Source organism: Ambystoma mexicanum, chromosome 12, assembly GCF_040938575.1.
Source record: "Ambystoma mexicanum isolate Mex_15411 chromosome 12, UKY_AmexF1_1, whole genome shotgun sequence".
In the NCBI taxonomy this organism is placed as follows: domain Eukaryota; kingdom Metazoa; phylum Chordata; class Amphibia; order Caudata; family Ambystomatidae; genus Ambystoma; species Ambystoma mexicanum.
This window is the reverse complement of record NC_090936.1, coordinates 574,503,988-574,527,324: the sequence shown is the minus strand read 5'-3', so window position 1 is coordinate 574,527,324 and position 23,337 is coordinate 574,503,988. Positions and strand designations below refer to the sequence as shown.

General features: G+C 47.2%; 1 protein-coding gene across 2 annotated transcripts in view; it reads right to left on the bottom strand.

The window, feature by feature from the left end:
• The window catches only part of LOC138513801 (transmembrane protein 176B-like), a 182,746-nt gene that overhangs the window by 107,180 nt on the left and 52,229 nt on the right, over window positions 1-23,337 (bottom strand). The window contains exon 1 of one of the 2 annotated variants that reach the window (XM_069628902.1): window positions 21,789-21,937. The exons of the other annotated variant lie outside the window; for it this stretch is intronic. Within the exon in view, the coding sequence (XP_069485003.1) occupies window positions 21,789-21,818 (30 nt within the window). The 5' untranslated portion in view covers window positions 21,819-21,937. Of the gene's footprint in view, window positions 1-21,788; window positions 21,938-23,337 lie in introns of those variants that run through there. 2 annotated transcript variants of the gene reach the window in all.

Here is a 23,337-nt window from a genome sequence, read left to right as displayed (position 1 = left end):
GGGAAGGGATGAAAAGGCATTCTGTAGGCCTTGAAGAAACTTGTATAAAACGTTCCCGCCCTACCTACTGCAAGAAGATTGCAGGGTATCGAGAGATCGCCAGCTTCAGGATAGTCAGCAATCGGTTTTGCAGCGCCTATAGATGTATAGAGCTTCTCTGCTTTTCGAAGATATGGCCAACTAAGGTGGAGAATAAAAACAAATTAATAAGGGATTGAAGACGCCGACACCTGAAGGATCATAGGACCCTGTACACATAGGATAGGGATAGTGTGACGGGATAGTGTGACAGGGATGCCCCTGTCAAGATCTGCATACATTTATAAAATTCCCTATGCAGACGGAACACACTGCATCCAGTTTCTAAAGCAGTGAGAGGGTGCATGATAGTTTGGTTGTTTACGTCATTGCTCCATAGACTCCAACAGATTGCATTGGGAAGAAAGATTGACCTGAACTGCAGAAAACGGGATGGGAAGAAGTCACGCAATTGTCCTTCTGCTTATGTAGCATATCCAAGGACACCGCTGAAAGGAGATAGGTAGCTGACAGTATGGTCGCCGTCTTAAATCATACTGTGAACACAAATAGCTTGAGTGCTCTTAGGATTCTCCAAACAAGGTAAGAAGGTCTGCCTTCCCACATGAGGGGCGAGTTCAAGTTGAAAGGATAGGAGGGGATGGTTACCTGACAAATTCGAGTTCTCCACGTGCACATCATTTCTTACTAGCAGTAGCAGAGGTAAGCATTTGGAGGTCTGCGGTGCAGTACCATTGCCGATGAATCTGCATTTGGTGTGTGACATGGTCAGAGCCTTGACACCATCAAGAGGAGACGGGAACACCTCCAAGAAGAGGATGGGAGGTACATGGCATCACTCCCTTTCTCCCCCCAGTGTACGGTGGATCCGACTATTGGTACCACTGTCCCTTTCACAATGCCAGTCAGCCTCTCGTCTGGCCCAAGTTACCTTGTCTTTTGGAAGCTCAACTCCAAAAATGCACAGAGGCACAAACAATACAACTGGGAAAGGAACAGAATTTAGAACAGGAATGGAATGGACTGGGAATTTCCCTGCCAGACAGATGAGACAACACCAGACTGACTGTCCAACCTAAGATGGGCTGCAGGAGAATGGAGGGGCAGGGTTCGAAATTATCAGGAACTGTGAGCTATTTAGCTCCAGATTATACCCAAGTGGAGCTTGGGTAGCTTAAAACCAACAGCTACCAGGAGCTGCCTTTGACTCCTGGGGCAAGTGGTGCTGTACAAACCTCACTGTGTGATATTAACTGTGGAGGTTTGGGAGAGTGTGCATAAAAAGTACTAAATAAAACACCGCCCCACCCCCTCAAGGGACACTTGAAGCCTATTGCATAATATAAAATGGACAAAAGTTGGAGTTCACTTCTTATGGAAAACTAGATTTGCTGTGCACTATAAGCTAGCTCCTGGTTCATCAGTGGTAGCTACTGCTTAACGGATCATGCCCGATACCCAGCCAGGAGCTGCTTTTTGCACAGACCCTAATTTCGATCCCTGGTCGGGCAACTGATGACAAACAGTGTGAGAAAGGACTGCTGGAGAGCAGGGGAGACACAGAAATACTCCCAAACCCAATAGGAAATTAAACTCGCCATTGCATGGCAAAAGTCACAAGGAAAACGAGCATCCTGAGCACATGGCTGCTACTCGACGAATGGAGATTGAAAGGGGGAGGACTAAAAGCCTTCCAAGAGAAGTCCCAAATCCCAGAGGGACAGCTTAGCAAGTGATTGACCAAGGGGAAAAGTGACCATGGAGGCCAACCGGAGTCAGGGAGGCGCAACAAAATAACAGAGGAGATTGAAAGGTGTTCAGGATAGATCAGGTGGAGCAGTGGTGGACCGAGTAAAAGACAGACACGCAAGATCAGGGAGAGGAGAGAAAGGGCAGCAGCAGTGGGCGGTATTGTACCAGAACATCCGAGAATGACACTTGTCCCATAAAGCCATATTCAAAACCATGGGGAGCGTTTAGGCTAGGGCATCTTTACAAAAGATGCTGAGGAAGCCAGATAGATAAGGCAGTTGCCTTTAGGCCTTCATTACATCTTACCGTAGACAGAGTTACTGATTACTAGTGGGCTAACGTGGTCTTTAGGGATGCTGGGCTAGGGAGGGGAAAGCCCACTAGAGAGGGACACATTCACATATCTTCCCAACCATTCTCCACCCCAGTGCCCTCCAATGGACAGACCTAACCATCTAAAAACGTAACCATCTTGCCTGTTTCACTACTGAACAATCTAAAATTGATGTTAACAGTTGATACACCTTACACACTTTTGCCGCTAGATCCCATAAATGCAAGCATAAGCATAGTAACTATAACCAAACTTATTCTACCAAAATACTCTCCCCCGCAGCACTACCCTCCCCCACCACTCCATCCCCCCAATAAAACACAGGACTCTAAGTGGACACAAACACTTTTTTGTCAACTAAAATGTGGTAATCAGGAGTTGGTTACCCCAACCATGCAAGCACAGGCGTAATGAAATAATCATTTTATGATATCAAAAATTTGCAAACACACATTAGAACATGTTCTCAAGTAGATGACCAAATAAAGAAAATGCTATTATTTGTACTACAGCGTCTCCCCATTCTCCTTTTCACCACAAGCCCAGGTCTGGTAACCTCAGACGTGGGGTCAGTTTGCACCTGGACAAGCCCCGACACTGTGATACCACTAACTGGCGAAACATGTGACTACTTCGTAGGAGATGAAACCATGTGCCCACTTCCTACAAGTCTCAGAATCCAGAATGCGGTTAGCCAAAACAGCATACCCGTCTGAAGGAGAGTCTCATGACAGGCAGCCAGTTGGCTTCATGATGTTGGGAGCTTCTCCGTGCATCAATATTTTCATTGAAAATACGTGTTCCAAGTTTAGTGACCCATTCCATCTCCCATGCACCTTACATTGCACCAGTGACGCATCAGGCACCCGCCCCGCCCCCTTTGATGCAGAGGCCACAGCTGCATAATTGGTGGCATAACGTTATATATGTTCTGGTGGTGTGAGTGGATGAAGCAGGCAAGTATACTAGTTTTTATTTCGGATGTCACAATTTTGCTAACACAGAAACATATGGGATAAAATACCTCTTACCTTACTTTACACAAATATTCCAAATCACCAAGGATTACTATGACCAAATAGAGGGACACTGCTGCAGGAAGAGTTCCTTTAAAAAGGTACTGTACTTCCAAGGTGCCTTGAATTATCCTTTTATTAATTTTTAACATACAGTCTTGGGGGTGGGGGGGGAGAGGAAGCGCAGGGATTTTATTCCTTAATACACGGCCACATACTGACCACATTTAATACCTTGGCCTCTTCCTTAATCTAAGAGCGTCCAGTTGTTAATAAATCTAATGAACTGCAGGGATCCAAATAATGATTTGATGAGCAGGACATATAAGGAGCTCCAGCATACCCAGCATCACCAACGGAGCAAGAGCTGCCTCCGGGCAACGAGGAGCTAGTACCCAGTGGGCCGCTTCCACCTGAGCATACCAGCATCACCAACGGAGCAAGAACTGCCTCCGGGCAACGAGGAGCTAGTACCCAGTGGGCCGCATCCACCAGATCATAACCAGCATCACCAACAGAGCAAGAGCTGCCTCCGGGCAACGAGGAGCTAGTCCTGAGTGGGCCGCAAATCTAACTTCCACCGCAGATGAAAGTCATAACATGTTATCGATTATATAAGGCCCATTAGGCTGTGTCTTCTAACTCTGCCCCAATGTTCCATTATACACATTCACAAAGAATTAAAGTCACAGGAATGTGAGCAGGGCACCAGTTAATTCGGGGAGTCAAAAATCAGCCAACCAGGCGCTAAACATCACCCAGGAATGTAGAATCGGTTTGGATTCAAAAACAAGAAGAGGCGAGAAAGTTGTTTTGGAAGGAATTTGCTAAGCAATTAAGTGCTGCAGTTAGAGACTCTGGAATTCTGCTCTGTGCCGGCTCAAGCAGCAGGTATTGGCTTTTTATGTACAGGCACTGGAATTCGGCCTTAATTAGAGACGGCCGTTAGAACAGCTGTGTGGGATGGAAAGATGGCACAGGTCATCACTTTGCATGTATGTGCGATGTAAAGCTGAATTCTGGCCATTTTATTCCGGGTGTATTACAAATGGACATAAGCAACCGATACCAATGGTTCCTAGTGGGGGGCTGCCATAGTGGCATGTCCAGACTGGGGTGGCCCAGGTGGGGCACTGACTTATGCAGGGGTGGCATGAAGTACGAGCGCGCATACACACACACAATAGTTTAAGGTAATGGGGTGGCCAATCAGATTCCAGAGGTAGCACGTGCCACCCCAGGCCACTCCCTGGACACGCCCCTGGGCTGCCACCTTGTTGCCCCGGTGATACAGAGCCACTGAAAGTTCACTAACATCAGCGGAGTTGCTAATCCTCTCCCTTACTCGGGTACATGTCCTGAATTTATAAAAAGGGGACATGCTAATCAAAATCACAAGAAACCGGGGTGAACAGATAATCGCATTAAAGAAAGCAAAATAATTCTGAAATAGACGTTTCTCTGATACAAGGAAAAAGAGAGGCATCTGTATGGGAGGGAGACCTAGGTTTAGCCGTGCCCATGGAGGTTCTAAGGCGAAACAGGGAAGAGAGATGGGCCCGACTTAATTGGACCACAGACAAGAGGGCCACAGATGAAGAAAGGGAGGAGAGAGGTGTCCCAATCTGAGAACTGATGGACCACAGGGCATACATCCCCCCGCACCACCTGGAGGAACCCATGGGGGGGGGGAAGTTGCTATTTGCTGCACACCAAAGTATACTAAAGGGGAAGGGATATGGGCAGCACTCAGTCTGAACACAGAGGGTAGAAAAGGTACTGCCACTGAACAACCCATTGAGGACCCACACTTCTACACACAACATAGGAGAGCTAATTGTAGCACACCAGAATGTACAGCGGGAAGGGATAGGGTCCACAATCAAAACAGTGGGTAGGAAAGGGTACGGCTACTAACCAACCCTACTAAAAAAAACAAAATCCTTCTGCATACTCCTCTCAAACTCTGAACTAAAAATCAACCATACCTCTATAGCACAACAAACCACACACTCTTTAGTACACCACAACAAAACAAACCACACAGCTTCGGCCAACCGCGCATGGCGGCTACCAACTGAAAAACACACCTATGCTCAGGGAACCGTGTAAACCGAACACAAGCTGCCAACAGCACATCAGAGATCTCTTGCTCCTTTCTCCCGCTTAGTCCTACCAGGAGTGCAATGAAACCTAAATTTCTTGGGGCGGGGGGCTAACTGGTTATGGGCGGGGTGACTTTAGAAACTGGGCAAGGCAAACCTAAGAGGCTCTGCCACCTCTGTTCTACCTCCAGGATTGTCTGGCACGGAGTCCATATATCTTATCCCCTTATCCCTCTTCCCCCACCAGTCCCGCTCCTACCAACCACCACTCTATTACACACCCTCTACCCGCCAGAATCAGCTCCTCTGTCCAGCATTGGACATTAGCGCACATACACACAATTACACATTATACATTCACTCAGTCATTTAAACATTCCACTGATCATGCACTCACTCATTTACATGTGCACCCAGCCTCATACACTCATTCAACCATACACGACATACACACATGCATAAGCTAAGGTGGAACACCATTTTACACCGCTAGTTTCAGAAAAGACGTCCCTCTCTGCCTAACAAAAAGCAAGTGTGCATATCAGCGCCCACCCCTGGGATGTGAAATAACACATAACGTTGTTATATGTTCACTTGCCTCTGTGGGGATGGGGCTTATGTGAGATTTTCATTTTTGTTAGGCAGAGCCGTGATGGGAACCTTTCCTGAAACTAGCAGCTTTAATGTTTAACTGCATTATGCACAAACACCAGGGGCGTCGACAACGTTTCTGTTGGACGACCTGTGTCTGTCTCCAGACAGTGCCACTAGTATAGAAGGCTGAGGGGCAGTACTCTCCTCTATATCTTTTTAGTAGGCGATACACCACACGCTACCTAGGGATAGGCACCCCTGCCAGGGTGTTCTTCCTTAGGGTAAGGTACGCCGAGCCGGGTGGTCCCCCCCTTTTTTTTTTCATGTGTTTCGAGTGTGAGCACTCTAAATGATTCATTTGTTTTGCATACCTTAGATGCACTTAGAATACCTGCCTTCCTATAAAACCGTTGGTGAGGTGGGATCACCTTCTTTGGGGGGGGGGGGAGATTAGCGTGGTGAGGGGGCAGTAGAATGTGATAATTCAGCCTTTTGAAGACCACACAAATATGCCGAAATAAATCTGTCTTTGTTCTTCAAAATGCAGAATTATCACATAGAACCCAGTATGGACCTTGCCATACTGTTGACCTTGTTCAGTGTAATAGCATTCAATGGGACAGTACTTGAAGGGTGTAATAGTGTGGAGCTAATAGGCTTCTATATTTTTAAAGAGACAGTAACATCACTTCTCAGCAGGGCTGTGTAATCTATTTTCTACTAGAGCTGCCATATTTGAAATGGGGCAATGCTGGTAACTCCTCAGTTAACTGGCTAAACAGGGCTTCTGTAATTGTAATACTATGCTTTTGTTGAGGCAATGCTAGTTCACCTTAGTGGGGCTGCTATACTTTTGATGGGACAACATCAGCATTTCTCAGTTGAGCTGCTACACTCTTATTGACAAGGCCCCAGCACTTCTCAGCAGATTTATTTTAATTTTAATTGTTTATTTATTTATAATGCGCGTAATAATACCCAGAGGTTTCCAAGCACGGACCGAGGGATCGAACCTGTGTTAAGCGGACTGAGGGAATCGAACCTGTGCTGCTCCATATCGTCTTGCTTCCAAGACAAGCACGTTGCCCCTGAGCTATCCTCCCGAGACTCTGAAGATCTGAAGTACATTTAATGATACAGAACCAGAACTATTGAGCAAGTCTAACATCATCTTCAGAACAACAACACTGTTGTGGTTATAATATTTAAAGGGATGGAATTACTCAGAATTTAGCAGCACTATTCAATAACCTAAAGTGCTTAAGCATAGGTCATGTGAAAATACTACACTTCTCACCGTTGGGGCAGTACTACCACTTCTCACAGAGGCTTCTACACCTTTTATGGGGCAGCACTGATCCAGCCTACTGGACAGCTTCACCTTTAATAGCACTTCTCAATAGGGCTGCTATACTTCAATAGGAAAATTACCAACACTCCCCTGCAAGGAATTGCATACTCTTGATGCCACCGAAGCAGCACTTCCACCCACCACAGCTGCTTTATTTTTAATGGCACAGTGCGTGTACTCTCAGCCACTCTGCTTTACATTTAAACATACCAAATTGTCATTTCTCAGCAGGACTGCAACACTATACCATTGCGTTCTGTATGTGGAGTGCTTCTTCACCACCAATGTGGGTTCATGGCACTCTCCCAATGTCTAAATAGTAGATCTGGCTTCATTCAATTGGCAACGGGCATGTCCCGTGCTGCCTGCTGTCCATAAGCTGCCGCTCAGAGTGTTGGAAGCCGTGATGGGGCAAGGGATAGAAGGCTCGAGCCTGTAGCATAGCAGAATCAGCAGGGTCTTAAACCCTGCTCACTCATTCTGGAGTGAGGGGGCCATGGGGCAAAATGAGCCTGATTCCGCATACAGGGGGTTATTACCCCTTTATCTCTCCTGAATGAAAGAATGAGCTCTCCCAGACAAAAGCTATCACCCCTGCACACACAATGAATGAATATGGTATGGATCTATAGATCCAGAAAACTGGAGCGAGAATTCAGAGTGTTTTAACAGAAATATAATTTTCTTCCCAGATGAGAGACTGACTCCATTAATATACATGGGGTCACTGAGATGACCAAGAGTGAAACTGTACGTTCAGTTGTGAGATTACCAGCAACGGGTATACTATGCTCCAAGGAGTGAGGTGCCCACTCAACATATCACACTTCTTAAAGGTTTGAGACCCATCCTGAATGCTTGTCCAAAGAGCCTTGGCCAGAGTTTCACACTGAAGAAGTGAGCATGTTATCCAGGGTCTGCAGCCTACACACACGCATGGGATTCCCATGCACCCACTTGTGAGATTTGCACCAAATTAGTGCGATTGTGCTCCAAGGTAGGAGGCACACGTACAATCTTTGCTCCGAGGTTTGACACACTCACAGAGTGGGATGGCATTTCCTTCTCCCATCCTAGTTGTGTTGCTCTGCCTTTTGAGGGCTACTACAACTTTGATGATTATAGAGGGGTGGAGTAGGGGCAGTGTTGGCCTATTGAAATGCAACTGGAAGGCTTAAACCTCCTTCTTACTCGACTTTAGTATATGCAGTACATGCTAGCCAATGTTTCCACTGTTCTGCGCCCCTCTCGCACCAAGTTGGCGACTATGTGCAAATGCGGTCATATAACTGCTGGTGATGTCACTGCCTATATTTGGGCACCTCCCGGGAAATTCATAAGTCGGCTCCCCTGACAAACACAGTAACACTTTAAAGCTGCCACTTTTAGGAAAGGCTTCTCCCGCCTCTCCGAGTACCAAAAAGCCCTGCCCATCAGCTCCATGAGGTGTGGGTGGGCTGAAGCCCAGCCAGCTCAATGGCGTTGCATGCCAGAGACTTCCTAACTTACCCTTCAAGCCCCTTTTGTTTTACAGATCCGCTCGAGCACCAAGAACCCACGCAGGTGGGAAGAGTGCACGGTATATGAACTGATAACATAATTATACACAGAGTTTAGAAAGCGTGACTGCTCGGCTAGACGTTGTCCACTTTATGAGCGAACATCTGACCCTTACTGCTGTTGACCTCCTACTACACCAGCACAACACGATCCGATTGGTTTGGTTTGTCACCCCTTTTCAGGGCCAATCGCGCGCCGGCAGGCGAACACCAGCCCTCCCACTAAGGATCCTCACACGAAGGATCATTGCCTGTCTCGAGGCTGTCTTGAGGCTACAGAGGCCAGGGCCAGGAACCCTGCCCGTTAGCCTCCAACCTGCATCCACCCGCACCTGGTAAGCTGTCTCAACATTGCTCCAATTATAACTGTCTCTCTCACATGTCACGCTACCTGCCTGACGCTCGCCCCTTAAGAGATGCAACACAGCGTACTCCTGCAACGCTATACTGAGCCACCTCCACCTGACACTATCACTATGATGCGGCCCACCTAGACTTACACTAGAAAGCATATATGATAATCACTCCCACCAATTTGGCTGCGCCGTATCCTGCCTTGTGATTTATAAACGCTCTGTACTGTACATGTGTTAGCCTAGCCCTTCAGAAACTGCCTAGAGCACCATAGCCCATTGTGGACGGTACTCAATTATCTACCTTTAAACAGCCTGTGTTTCTCTACTGCCTAGTGTATACTGCCCGATTTAGCCTATACTGTACACCATAGACCATTATTGACGGTATTCAATTGTCTAACCTTTAAACAGCCTGTGTTTCTCTACTTCCTGATTTAGGCTATACTCTATCTGTATAATGTAAACTTGACCACTGTAAACTCCTGTTAAAAGGGCCAATGCTAGAACAGCCTAAAATTCACAACGTATAAAAACAGCGCAAATAGTCCCATATATGTACTATACCGCCGCAAATGTATCCTTCCATGTCCCACATATAAGCTTCACCTCACCAGCGCACCTCACCTCACTCCACCCACCGTGCCATCTCCATCACACTCACCCTCTGGTCCATCTACACCATGTCACTCATGCACACAAACCTTACACCATCATTAGGCCACAGCTATGCCACCAGATGCCCCCTTCAGAAATCCCATCCCAGCCCCCCACACCATCAAGCTCTATGACCACAACCTCCTCATCCATAGGCTCTGCAGACTCAGGTCCAACACCAAACTACTTGGCACTTTCCGCAGCACTCCACCCACCACCGACCTCAGAAATACTGGACTAAGCTCACACACCCTATTACACGCACACATCCCTCACAACACAAACTGTCCAACACCCAACCCCACCCGCTTTGCGCCTCGACCAACCCCACCACCCACTCACCTCCACACACCCATGCAATAACCACACCCCCTAGCCCAGACCCCAGTACCCATGCCAAACACACACCCACTCCACCCCACCCCGAATTGAAATGCGCGCTCATCAACGCTCGACCCCTCTCAGCACATGCACTTGAGTTAAATGACCCCTTACTACCCTCAACCCTCAAGCGGCGGACGCCGGAGTAGGAGAGAAGTAAAACGAGACAAGCAAAAGATCGGTGAGCGGTCTGATTCAACACAGACGGCGACCCCGGTACAGCAACGGGAATGCGAACGACACTGGAACTCTAGAACGAAGATGAGCACATGATTTAAATGCGCATTAACATCTACTCTTCCAGAAAATGTTATCAATCAGGGTTATGACACTGGGACCCAGCGCTTTTTCTCAAGCGACTGATCCCGGTGCATAACCCGCATCAAAACGCCCCAGAAAAAAAGACTGTATGGAGTGAAAGCAATCTCCCATTGTTTTCTCAACAGATCTAACAAAGAGACTGTTCGCTGCACGCCAAAGAAAAACAAATCATTAAAAATCTACCGGCCAAGTGTGGAAGAAAACTGGATTTTTGTATCAGTGAAACTGAAGCTGAGAGGTACTTTCGATCTACATTTTTGAGAAACATGTGATGAGTATTCTGAAACACTGAGTGAACAATGATACTTACTAGAACATTTTTCTACTTAAATTACAGAAATTGATTTATTGGAACTTGTGAATAAGTCGCACCTGATGAAGGGCTACAAGAGCCCGAAACGCGTTGTGCATTAAAAATCAACACAAAAGCAATCAAATTGAAAGAAACGAAGCCACACATTTGGACTACACCATCTGTAAAAGACAGGGAATAGGAAATTGTGGACTAATTATGTTAATTTGAGTGGCTAACCTTACCGTCACATTTTGTATGCATGTGTAAAGAATCACACTGGGAATATGTGATCCCTTGAAAGTATATTTTGTGTTTATGTAAGCAATGAATTTATGTACACAACAATCTGCAATGCTAAATTAATTGCAAGTAAGATATGAATTCCGTTTTTGGTAATTCACTTTATTTTGAAATATTAAAAAAACTAATAAAAAGTCCCGACTATTGAAGAGTACATCACAATTGAAAAGTAAGTTTTGATTTGCATTGTTACATGCACAAAAGCGTGCACGGAGAATAGGTGTAGACTGATCCTGTTTATTTTCCCTCCCTATCCCTTGCCATCCCTCAAGGATACTCTATCCTGAGACAAGATCGCAAATCATCCAAGGGTGGAGGAGTTGCTATCATTTACAAAGATACCCTATCCATTAGACTCTGCAGCCAACACTGGGAAAACCATGCGGATCTCCTCACTGCCAAACTTGCCATCTCTCCCAACTGCACCATAAACATCGTAATCACTTACAGACCACCTGGCCCACCTCAAGAGTTCCAAAAGCACCTCCTCCAAATCATAGGTAATAACTTGAAAAGCTCCACCAAGATGATCCTACTCGGTGACCTTAACCAAGGACAAACCAGCCGCCTCCTTAGCCAAAGAACTCACCAACATTGGGTTTGAACATAAAGTCACTACAGTCACTCACTGCAAAGGCCGTTCCATCGACTGGATTGCAGACCACAACTGCGCCTCGTCCATCACCAACATCTCAGCTCTCCAATGGACAGACCACCACCTCATCCAATTTGATATTCCCACTACCCCTAAATACAAGACACTTGCGTATGCCCCAGCTGCCAAAGTCAGAAGTAAAAAAAAAAAAAAAAAAAAACCAAAACCAACCTAGCCCCACTTCTCGGTATCCCCAAACTCAAACCTCCATTCAACAACGACCCCATCTCTCTAGCCAATACATATGCAAGCGTGCTCACCCAAGCTATCGATACCATAGCGAACTCCGCTTGCGGAAGGTAGCAATACCATCTCTCTTGTTGGGGACTGCAGAAGCACCTCAGGTATTGCTCCAGGCTAGCATATAATCTTTCAGTTTGTCCATTGCTCTGAGGGTGATAACCCGAAGAAAGACCCCGATGAATACCTAATGTTTGACAGAGTGAAGCCCAGAATTTCGACGTGAACTGAGGTCCCGATTAGATACAATCGTACGGGTAACCCATGTAGACAAACTATATCCCGGAGAAAGGCGTCTGCAGTTTGAGGCGGACGGTACTTGTTTGAAGGCTGAAAAGTGGGCCAGTTTACTGAAGGAGTCGATCGTCACCATGATCACCGTCATACCTTCTGACGGTGGAAGATTGACTATGAAATCAGTAGATATATGTTCCCATGGTCGTTCTGTTAAGGAGTGCTGCTGCAGTAGGCCTAAGGGTTTACCCGTTCGATGTTTGTTAGAGGCACAAACCGAACAGGAAGTAACATACTGGTACACATCCGTTCTTATCTTTGGCCACCAAAAACCTCTTTGCAGTAGTTTGTATGTCTTCCTAATACCAGGATGTCCAGTCAAAGGAGAATTGTGACACCAGGAAAGAATGAGTTTCCAAAGTTCCTTGGTGGGGATGAAGAGGGCGTTTTCATGGTAATACAACCCTTCACTGCCTTGGGTGACCGTGGAAGGGAGCTCAGTGCAGGTTTGGTATTGAGGGATCAGATCTTGAAGGAAGGATACAGTGGATGCCAATACCTTGAGATTAGGGAAAACACGATCATGTCCTTCGTAATACCCAGAACTGTCTCCTATACTTCGTGACAAGGCATCTGCCTTCTTATTCTCTGTGGCTGGAATGTATGTTATCATGAAATCAAACTGCAGAAAAAAAAAAAAATAGGCCCACCTGGCATGTCGGGCATTGGTACATTCCATTTGCTGTAAAACCCAAAGGTTACGGTCTTCGGTTCTGATAACAAAGCAATGGTTAGCACCTTGTCGGAGATGCCGCCACTCTTGGCATGCTAACTTAATAGTCAGTAGCTCCCTTTCAAGGACAGAGTAATTGCGCTCACTGCTGGTAAGCGTCTTGGAGAAATATGCCACCGGGTGCTCGTAGCCGTCTTCTGCCTCCTGAAGTAGGATAGCCGCTATTGCTCCCATCGAAGCGTCTGTCTCCAGAATGTAAGGCTTAGTCTGATCTGGCTGCACTAAGATGGGAGCAAAAGGAAAACACTCCTTAAGGAACAGGAACGCCTTTTGCTGCTCCTCTCCAAAGGCGTATTTAACACTTTTTTTCAACAGCGTAGTAAGAGGAAGCACCAGGTTGGAAAAGTTGGGAATAAACCTTCTGTAGAAGTTGGCTAGTCCTAAGAAGCTTTGTAGCTCCTTAATGCTACCTTGTTCTCTCCATTCCCCAATGGCCTTAACCTTGATCGTATCCATCTCTATACCCTTCATGGATAGAATGAATCCTAAGTAGGACACTGAAGTGGTTTCAAACTGGCATTTTTCGGGTTTGACCAACAGTTTGTGATCTTGAAGTCGCTGCAGTACTCTCCTAACCGTTAACCTATGCTCAGGTAACGTTTTGGAAAATACCAGGATGTCGTCAAGATACACCACTACTGACAGAAGTAACATGTCCATGTACCTCTGGAAAATGGCTGGTGCCTTCACAAGACCAAACGGCATCACCCTGTATTCAAACAGTCCAAAGGGGGTGCGGAAAGCAGTCTTTCACTCATCTCCTGTTTTATCCTTAAGAGATGATACACACCTCTTAAGTCAAGCTTGGTGAAATATTCTGCCCCTTGTACTGCCTCCAGGATGTCTCTGATCAATGGCATGGGATACCTGTCCCTAATAGTCACCTTATTTAGCCCTCGGTAGTCTATACACGGGCGTAATTCTGCTGAATCTTTCTTCGGAATGAAGAATAAGGATGCCCCGCAAGAAGATTTCGACTCCTGGATGAGTCTGTTTTGCAGATTAGAGTCCAGGTAGTCTCGCAGTACCTTCCTTTCAGGGAGTGATAAAGGGTACATCCGCCCAAAAGGGATCACAGCATTCGGAACCAGGTCTATGCCACAGTGTTCAGCCCTGTGAGGAGGCAATTCTTGTGGTTGAACGTCTAGGAATACCCGCGGCGGGGCAAGGGCGCAGTGTTTGGCGCTGCTGGTCCCTGGTGGGACGTTCCATTTCCTGTTGGAGGCCATGCCCCCTGGACTTATTGCGCCGCCACAAGCCCTGCAGCGGTGAAGCCCGTGGCAGGGCAAGGGCACGGTGTTTGGCGTCCGTGGAGGGAGGCACTTCTTGTGTTGGCTATCGGACGGGGACAAGGAAAAGTAAGTGCAGAGGAGTGTTTTGCACCTGGGACTGTTTGTGTCTACTTCTCTAACGGCGTAGAGCCCGTGAAAACCTGCTGGGGCTCAGACTCGGGTTTTCAGCTCAGTACTCCTGGTCAGTGCCGGGGGGGCTCCGTTATGTCCCTAATAAAGTCCCTGAGGTCCTTTAGGGGCCATGCTGCGCCAAAGAAACTGGCCAGGAAACCGGCTGGCACTTTGGCATCTACTACGCCATCTACCCCGCCCACGTTCTGCTCCGAGTCCTCAGAGTCCTTCTCCAATGCCCCTGAGCATACCCTAGCTAGAAAGCTCCTGGTTATCAAGAGAAGAAGTCAACTGGGTGCAACAGATAAAACTAAGCCCAAAGCAAAGTCCCATACCTCGGCCTCCTTATGCTCTGATACTGACCCTGTATACCGTGGGGCTATCTCTACCGTGGAGGGTGTGAAAGCACCCACCCCAGGAACCGAATGTGGGAGGGAGGGGGCGTTTCAGTAATCTGGCTAACCTCCCAATGCAGAGCTGCAAAGGAACCCTCCCAAGTCAGAAATTCGAAGACACTGCCTGTCAAGAATCTTTGCCCACCGATACTGGGAATTCTGAAGCCTTGCCTCTGGCCAATGCCTCTGGCACAGGCATAGTGGGGGCCTGTGATGTGTCAGTCCTCCCTCTCGCATCCCTGGCACCTGCTGTTTCTGTCACCCCCCAACCCAGCTCGCCCATATCTGCCCCCTGTTCTTCCATCTACCTCGGGTCCTACTTTCGACTGTTCGCCCCCAGCCACTATTGCTACCACTCTGGATCTAATGGACACAAACTATTGGAGTAACCGAAGATAACCTCCCGCCCAGTCCCATTTGCAGCTCATGGAGCGAGACCTTACTAGCATCGATCTCAGGGTCCAGCTCCTTTTCTCATCTAACCCCCTTCAGGGCCCTCAAATCCATCACCCACGGCAGCCATTCCTCCTCCGCTCCACCACAGAAGGAGGTGCATACTGTTGGTTGTTGCTCCTGCGCTCAAGTGCGCTCTGAAATTGCAATCATTAAGAAACTGCTTATGGTACTGATTGATGCCTGGGGAAGGAGAGGGGAGGGGAAGGGTGGAACGGACCCGCTGGGGGAACCTTCCAGCATGCCCCCAGTTGGTAAGGGACCCAACCCCCCACAGCAACCTTTAAATACTGCAACCTGCGAAAGGACCACCAACGCATCAATGAGCCCTACTCGGGATGACCAGCTGATGCACCCCAACGCTGAGAGGGGCCACCCCACTGGGTGCACCGAACCAACTGTGCTGGGGGAGAGTCCCCCAAGCTCCCTGACAACCAATCCTCCTAGGTAGGGAGGGATTGGAGTACCTGGCTTCTGTTCAAGGGTGCGCAGCACCAAGAGTCCTATACATGGGGGGAAAAGAACTGCTACAGTTTTCCTGCATGGGGTACCTAAGTTGCCTTTGGGCAGGCGAGAACCAAGGGATGCCCTCTCTAACAAATGTCTCCACTGGCTACGTACTGTTGGGAAGGGTCCCTTTGTGGCCAGGGAAGCAATGGTGGGGTGCGTTAGATTGGCTGGCGAGGTTATAAACCCCTCTGACTCTGTTAAAATGGTCTTCATGAATGGTCAGGGAAGTCCTGAGAAGATCTGAGGGCCCCGTATAGTGGGATTGCAATTAGCTTGTGCCCCTATTTGGGAGCCGTTGCTCCACCTGGAACTGCCACACATAGCAATGTCCTGTCGGGAGCGAACTGTACACCTCTGGGAAAAAGGCCCGTGGTGGGTTGTGCCCGAGTGTTAAGGGCGGACAATTAGTCTTGTGACCATCGGTCTAGTTAAGAGACAATGTGAAATGTAATGGGGTCCTTGGGGTTGACTCTTTTACCCCTCCCAATATCTTCTGATCTATGGTATCTGGTTATGGTGCAAAGATTGCATTTCCTTTTATGTGTTGTGATTTTATTTTTCTTGTGTTTGATGGATTCTTGAAATTGTAACCTGGATTTGTGCTATAATGTGTATTTTGTCGTTAAATGGTTGTTTTTATACATCCGAATAAACTTGTTTGACTTGACCTGAATACCTCAGAGAAGTCTTGATACTGAATAGGAATCAAGGCGATGATAGCAGGGCAGAGGGCTGGGAGAGTTTCCTTTCCTTGGTTGACGGACCTAGAAGACAAGTCCATGCAATTCGATTTACAGAGCGTGAATTAAAACTCACTCTATTGGCCTTCCAGTCAATGTGAGGGTTGTGTCTTCTTAACCAAGGAACCCCAATAACCAGCGGGAAATGAGCTGCTCTGATTTGATCAAACACCAGGTATTCCTCGTGGTAACCCAACTCCATCCTCAAGGGTAATGTTTCTCTGGTGATGGGCCCGGAGATCAAAAGGCATACCATCCACCGGAATGGGAGTTACCTTTGGTTTAGTCGATACTTGATGTTCCCTCGCCCAGTTGGAGTCCATGAAGTTACCGGCTGCACCGCAGTCCAACATGGCAAATACCTCAGTGGGACCGGAGTCGGATAACCATAGCTTGACCCGGAACACCATCAGACGGTTATCCTCCGAATAGTTCATTGGTCTTGAGTGGTTGCAAGGGTACTTGACACCTCCCCAGATACTTCCCTTGCTGTATATCGGGGGATGAAGTTTTCCTTCTGCCGAGGAGGGACTTCAGGCAGACACGTGTTTTTCGAGGAGCCACAATAGATACACAAACCCGCATCTTTTCTCCGTCTGCGTTCCTCAGGAGTGATTGGTCCTCGGGTAGCTCCTATTTGCATCGGTTCTTCTGGAGTGTTGTCGTTCTAGTTGTAGGTGAGGAAGAAGGTAGACTGATTGTCGGAGGGTTGCTTCTGGGTCGCCTTCTTTCCTGTCGTCGTTCCATCAAGCGATATTCTATTTGTAGAGAAAGAGTCACCAATTCCTGGGAAGACACCGGCCGAGCTACTCGTGCTAGCTCATCCTTGATCTCATCTTGGAAACCTCTTCTGAATATGGTTTGTTGTGCAGAATCCGGCCAGTCTGTCTTAGCCGCTAGTCTCTGGAAGCGAGAAACGTATATTTGGACATAAGTGTTCCCTTGTTTGACATCCAAAATAGCTTCTAGAGACGAGTAGAGGACCTCAGGTCTGTCGAATCTTTCCTTGAACCCCTCTATAAAGCGATCAAAGTCATTCAAGGAGTGATCATTCCTGGCGACTAACAGAGTAGCCCAAGATAGCGCGTTACCAGTAGGATTCGCAATAACGAATCCGACTCTTGACCTCGCCGATTCATATGCATGTGGTCGAAAGGCAAAATACACCTTACAGGCGTCAAGGAATTCCTCAAGACCTCCTGGATGGCCATCGTACTTGCCAAAGGACAAGGGCAACGCCGGTAGATCACCGTGATCATCTCTATGTAAGACCACCTGTTGTCGGAGAGCAATTTTCTCTGTTCTCAGAGCCTGGACTTCAGCTGTAAGGTTCTGCATTGCAGCAACTAATTCCTGGTACTATTCCAAGGAAGACATGGTTGGGTTTGGTTGTTGTATGCTGTCAAGATCCGGGTCTACCTCCCACTTTTCCTCATCTGATTCCTCGGAGGTTGGTACCAGCAGGTCCGCCTCCGTCTTCTTGCGTTCTTTCTTTTTTGTAGAAGCCTTGCCTTTGGGTGCTCTAACCTTTTTCTCGTGTAGGTAAGGTCTGGCCCCTCCGGAGGCCACTGTGACAGAAGTGGGTACCTGCCCTAGGGGGATCCCAGGGGGCCAACCTCGATTCTAGGGAAAAAGCCTGAAGGCAGAAAAAACCCTAGTCCATAGATGGACTCAATGATGTGGTGGCACAGATCTTCAAAACAAATGTCCAAAGTTCCAAGTATGTAATGATCTTAATCATGGATGACTGATTCCAAAAGGTTGCAATCCAAAAATGTAGAATTCGGTAAGAAGCAAAATAAGGGAAAACAGCAACAGGAAAGGAGAATGGGGTATCAAGAAGAAACAGTAAATGGATGAACAGCTAGCAAAGAAAAGTGAGAGAGGAGAATAAAAGAAGAGAAAGAACAGGGAGTACCAAAGAAGAGGAAACGTGTACTCGAACACAAGCAAGAAATGAAAAGTGCATGAAAGGCACCGAACAGAAAATAGAAGAAGAAAAGGCTAATAACCAAGTGATATCCTGCACAGAGCAGGACAATAAGTGGCCGGCGCCGTCAAGGAAGACTGGAGGATCGCGGACTAGAACCCCAGGGCGGCAGCCAGCAAACGAAAACAGAAAGCTAGGCAGAAGCGCTGCCCGAAGCGGACAGAAAAGGTAGGTAAACAATGAAGGAAAGAGCATGGGAGATCCGCGAACAGAAGGCGTCGCCGACCGAAGGGAGCGGAAGGCGAACGCTGGAAAAATAACAAGGAAGGAACGCAGACCGTAACTGCAGGACGAAACGAAGACTCAGATTAAAGACATAAGGAGTGGAGAATGAATAGCACAGTATAACGGGAGGGTACAGAGAGTATACAATACTGGAGGGCAAGTGACACAAGAACAGGTCACAGAGCGATGCACTAAGGAAACACAGATACAACGCACTGGCTTGTGGGCGGAGCCTGAATTTAAAGGCATAGACGCCATATTGGGTGAGGACTAGAAAGTCTCACCGAGAAGTCAGAGCTTCCACCGGCTCCAGCACTTCCAGCCGCGGTTCCTGACAGATTCTGCAAGGGTCATGGCACTGAAACTGCACTCCTAGATCTTAAGAACCAAATCACTAATATAATGGATACAGGCAAACCTGCCCTCCTACTCCTCCGCGATCTCTCTGCAGCGTTTGATCTGGTGAACCACGACATTCTCACCTCCCACCTGTATAACACCACCCACTTTTCTGACAAAGCCACCTCTTGGATTTCCTCCTTCTTAGAAGGAAGGGCTATGAAGGTTTACTCTGACCTAGCCCACGTAGCCCCTACCACCATTAGTTGTGGAGTCCCCCAGGGCTCTTGCACTGCACCCACCCTCTACAACCTGTTCACCAAACCTTGCTTTGATTTGTTAGATGCGCTCGGCATAGCATACACCAACTGTGCCGACGACACCAAAGTCCTCCTCACCCTCACTGGAGACTATGACCATGATTTAGAAGCTCTCCTTCAAATATTTGCTACCATCCAAACACGGATGGCAATCAGTGGTCTCTGCCTTACCCGGGATAAAACTGAGATCATTATTTTAGGCCCCAAGGAAAACTCCAAATACACCCACTTCACCATCGACCACACCACTATTCCAGTCTCCACGTCCGTAAAGACCCTTGGAGTCTACCTAGACGCCACACTCTCAATGACAAGACAGGTCAGTGCCATCTCTTCCGCTTCTGCCCTCACAACTAAACTCATAACTGCTATCAAACCCTTCCTAATCACTCAAAACTGCCTGTCCATAACCAGAGCTATTATAGGAGCCATACTTGATTACTGCAATGCCCTTCTGACAGGCACTTCCTCCAAAAACATCAATAAACTACAAATAACACAAAACAACGCGCTCCGCGCAGCACTTCAGATTCCTAGATATGACCACAAATCACAGGCCAGACGCGAAGCCCACTGGCTCCCAGTCAAGGAAAGAATCAATTTCAAAATCCTCACCCTCACACAAAAGTGCATCAACCTCTCCGCACCATCCTACTTATCAGAAACTATATCCAAAAACACCTCTACCCGCCCCACAAGAAGTCACCTTGCCAATCAACTACACGTACCCATCATAAAAAGAGTGAGCGCCAGAGACATTGGCTTCCCACACTAAGAGCAGAACCTTCCCTACTTGCCTTACGCAAATCCCTCAAAACCACACTTTTCACATAACTCTCTCTACACCATAACACATCGACTACCCTCTATCTGCAACCCTCCATGCTCTCAATGAACCATAATGCAATCCTATGTGCCTGCTTGTCTGTAACTTGAAGATGAACTGTAACTGCAAATACCAATGTAACCACTAAAACCTTTTTGGAACCAGCTATGCATATCTGTAACAGCGCCACAATGCCCTCGGGCTGATGTGCACTTTAAAAAAATGTGAATAAATAAATAAGCGCTTCTTCCTCCCCTACTTTCTGCACAGAAAGAAAGAGTGATCCCATTTTCACTGCTGCCGGCATGCTCTTGATGGTTTGGGATTTGCCATGTCAGCGGGCACTGCTTACAATTTTTCATTGACATTTATTACGGTCTCAATTAGGCAGACGGTCAAAAAGAGATGACAAATAAAATCACCCTCTTACGGCTACTTAAGGAGCCTTGAACGGCCCGCCACTTACTTGAAGTATAAACTAAAACTGACACATTAGGGAGGGGCAATATATATATATATATATATATATATATATATATATATATATATACACACACACACACACACACACACACACACACACAGGGCTTTAAGTGGGGTAAGAAATTGAGGGGGGTTCATTTGGGGGCATGGCTTGCATGATGAGCATGGCCTAAAAGTACACAAACAAATATATAAATGTATGCAAGTATTTATATGCGTACCTTACTATGGTTTGTGTACCATAGCCATCTTTTATAAATATGGAAATATGTTTCATATTTCTATGGTTATAAAAGATGGCCTGCATAGTACACAAACCATAGTAAGGTGCGCACATAAACACAAATATATAAATGCTTACATTTATTTGCATGTCTTACTTTGGTTTACGCACTTTTCAAGCCTTTTTAAAACAGATTATGTAACATAATTCAAGGTTTATAAAAGATGGCTTGAAAATACACAATTCAAGCCATCTTTTATAAAGCTTTGACTACGGACAAAGGTGTCTTTGCCCTTCGACACAGCTTTATAAAAGATGGATTGAATTGTGTACTTTTCAAGTCATCTTTTATAAACCTCGAAGTATGGCACACAGTCCATAGGTTGACCAAGGGTTAAAGACGCCTCAGTGACCTGGGGAGGGGAAACAAAAGGACAGTAACTTTCTCTGATAACACTTGCCTAAGGGGTCACCAGAGGAAGTCACAGTGACGACAGAAGTGCCAGCCAACTTGATTCAATGGTGGGCGCATCCCCTGTCACGACTGGCTCTGTCTCACTGATGTGGTGGGACGGGGCCAGCCCCACTGCCGGCTCACTTAAAGCACTAATATATATATATATATCTCATTATGTCAGATGATCAGACAGCTGGATTTTAAACAGCCACAGAGGGTATCACCTTCAGACTGACCTTCCCAATCCTAGAGCGAGAACAAGACAGATACCAGCAACCCGCCCAGGCACCCACCCAATTGCTTAAAGAGCAACTGACACCACCACGACCAGATTCCCAATGACCAACACAATTAAAGTCGGAGCACGCGCGATTTACACAGCGCACGAGAACCCGCCCTCCTCAAAGAGATACTTTACTCTCAAGCTGCACATGCCCCCATATACCTGCACAGGCGGTGTCCCCACAGCAACCATGGCCCCAGTACGAGTAAGGAAAGTAAACGCACACTCGCAGCCTGCAGGATTCTTCTGAAAACGCCTGTTATGAGGGACGAGTTCATATATTGGCTCCTCCCTCCCCCAAAACACGTAGGATCTGGTTAGGGCGGCCGCCAGAACGTGTGCACGCCCACATTAAACACCTGTCACAATGTGCCTGCCGGGCCCTAACCTAACAAACACGATGGTGAAACCTGGCGCCACGTGACATTAACCACGCTAAAACAAAAGAGCACATTGGAACCCAAATTCTGCTTGCTAATTGCGAATGAAATGTTTCTCACACAGTGAAAAAATGAACTGGGGGTACTCTGGCTGCATCCAAAAAAGTGGGAGTGGGGTGGCAGGACAGATGGGAGCGGGAGAAGCATTGGGGAGGCACAGTGCGGGCTGACCTTTGGTTTTCAATGTTCACGTTGCAAGGTAACTGCTGCTTTGACAGGTCTTTCCGTTGGAAATGTTCCATCGTTCATATGAAAACCTCTGCTGCTGATAAAAGAAGTCTGTTTGCAAAGGGTTTGATATGTGCACAGCCATGTAGGATGGACGCTGTGCGACTGTCTGCTGTGCTTCGGTGTGACTTGGGAAATTGGCAATGCTTGAATGTCCGGGCCCAGCTGATTCTAGATTTGCCCTGGGAAACCTTTGAACTAGTGGTACGGCGTACCAAGGAGTTATATTACACTTCGATCTCTGCTCCCAACAGGGTCCGAACTTGCTATCAATTTGCCCAAATGTGCTGTCAATCAACAGAGATATTGCGACGCCCCGACGTCAGGTGTGTGTCCTACACCCTTTGCTGGTGTTTCTTTTGCATTTTGGTAATAGCAGTTTTGTATTTCCATTATAATGGAAGGACCATAATGCATTGCACGCGACCAGACCGAGTCGCTCATCTCCCACGAAAAGGCACAACGTCAAATCTCTGCACTCTGCCTCTAAAATGTGGGCACTTAGACCCCCAAAATGTCATCAGCTGGTCCCGTAGAAGGCTTCATTCACATAAGTGCCTAAGACGGATTTCAATTTGGGTAAAACCGAACAATACTTTAAATTCAGGGCTAGCGAATGGCCCCGTGCCACAGTGTTTTTGATACTTCGTTCATACAAGTTCAAGCGAAGTCAACCCAGACTACAACTTCCAGAATGCATCAGGTTACCGAACGAAAGCCTGAGACTGGCGAGGCAGCTTCCTTGTATGGACATAAGGACACATCTCATCACCCTCTGTGAATCAACTGCACAAAAAGAATACCTGCTCCTTCTCTGTCTTTGTTGTTATATTAAAATCACACCAGACACTCAGGCGGGAGCCCCCCTGCCCATGGTGCTAGACGCCAAGTCAACAAGCAAACCATAAAGCAGAGAATTGAGCCACTATAATATGGTGGAGAGAAAGATTTTAGTGGGACAGAGTACGAGGGTAACACACTGCATTCTGGGATATCAAGGAAAATCCCCTCGCGTCAGAAAAGCGAACACGAGACCTTTAATC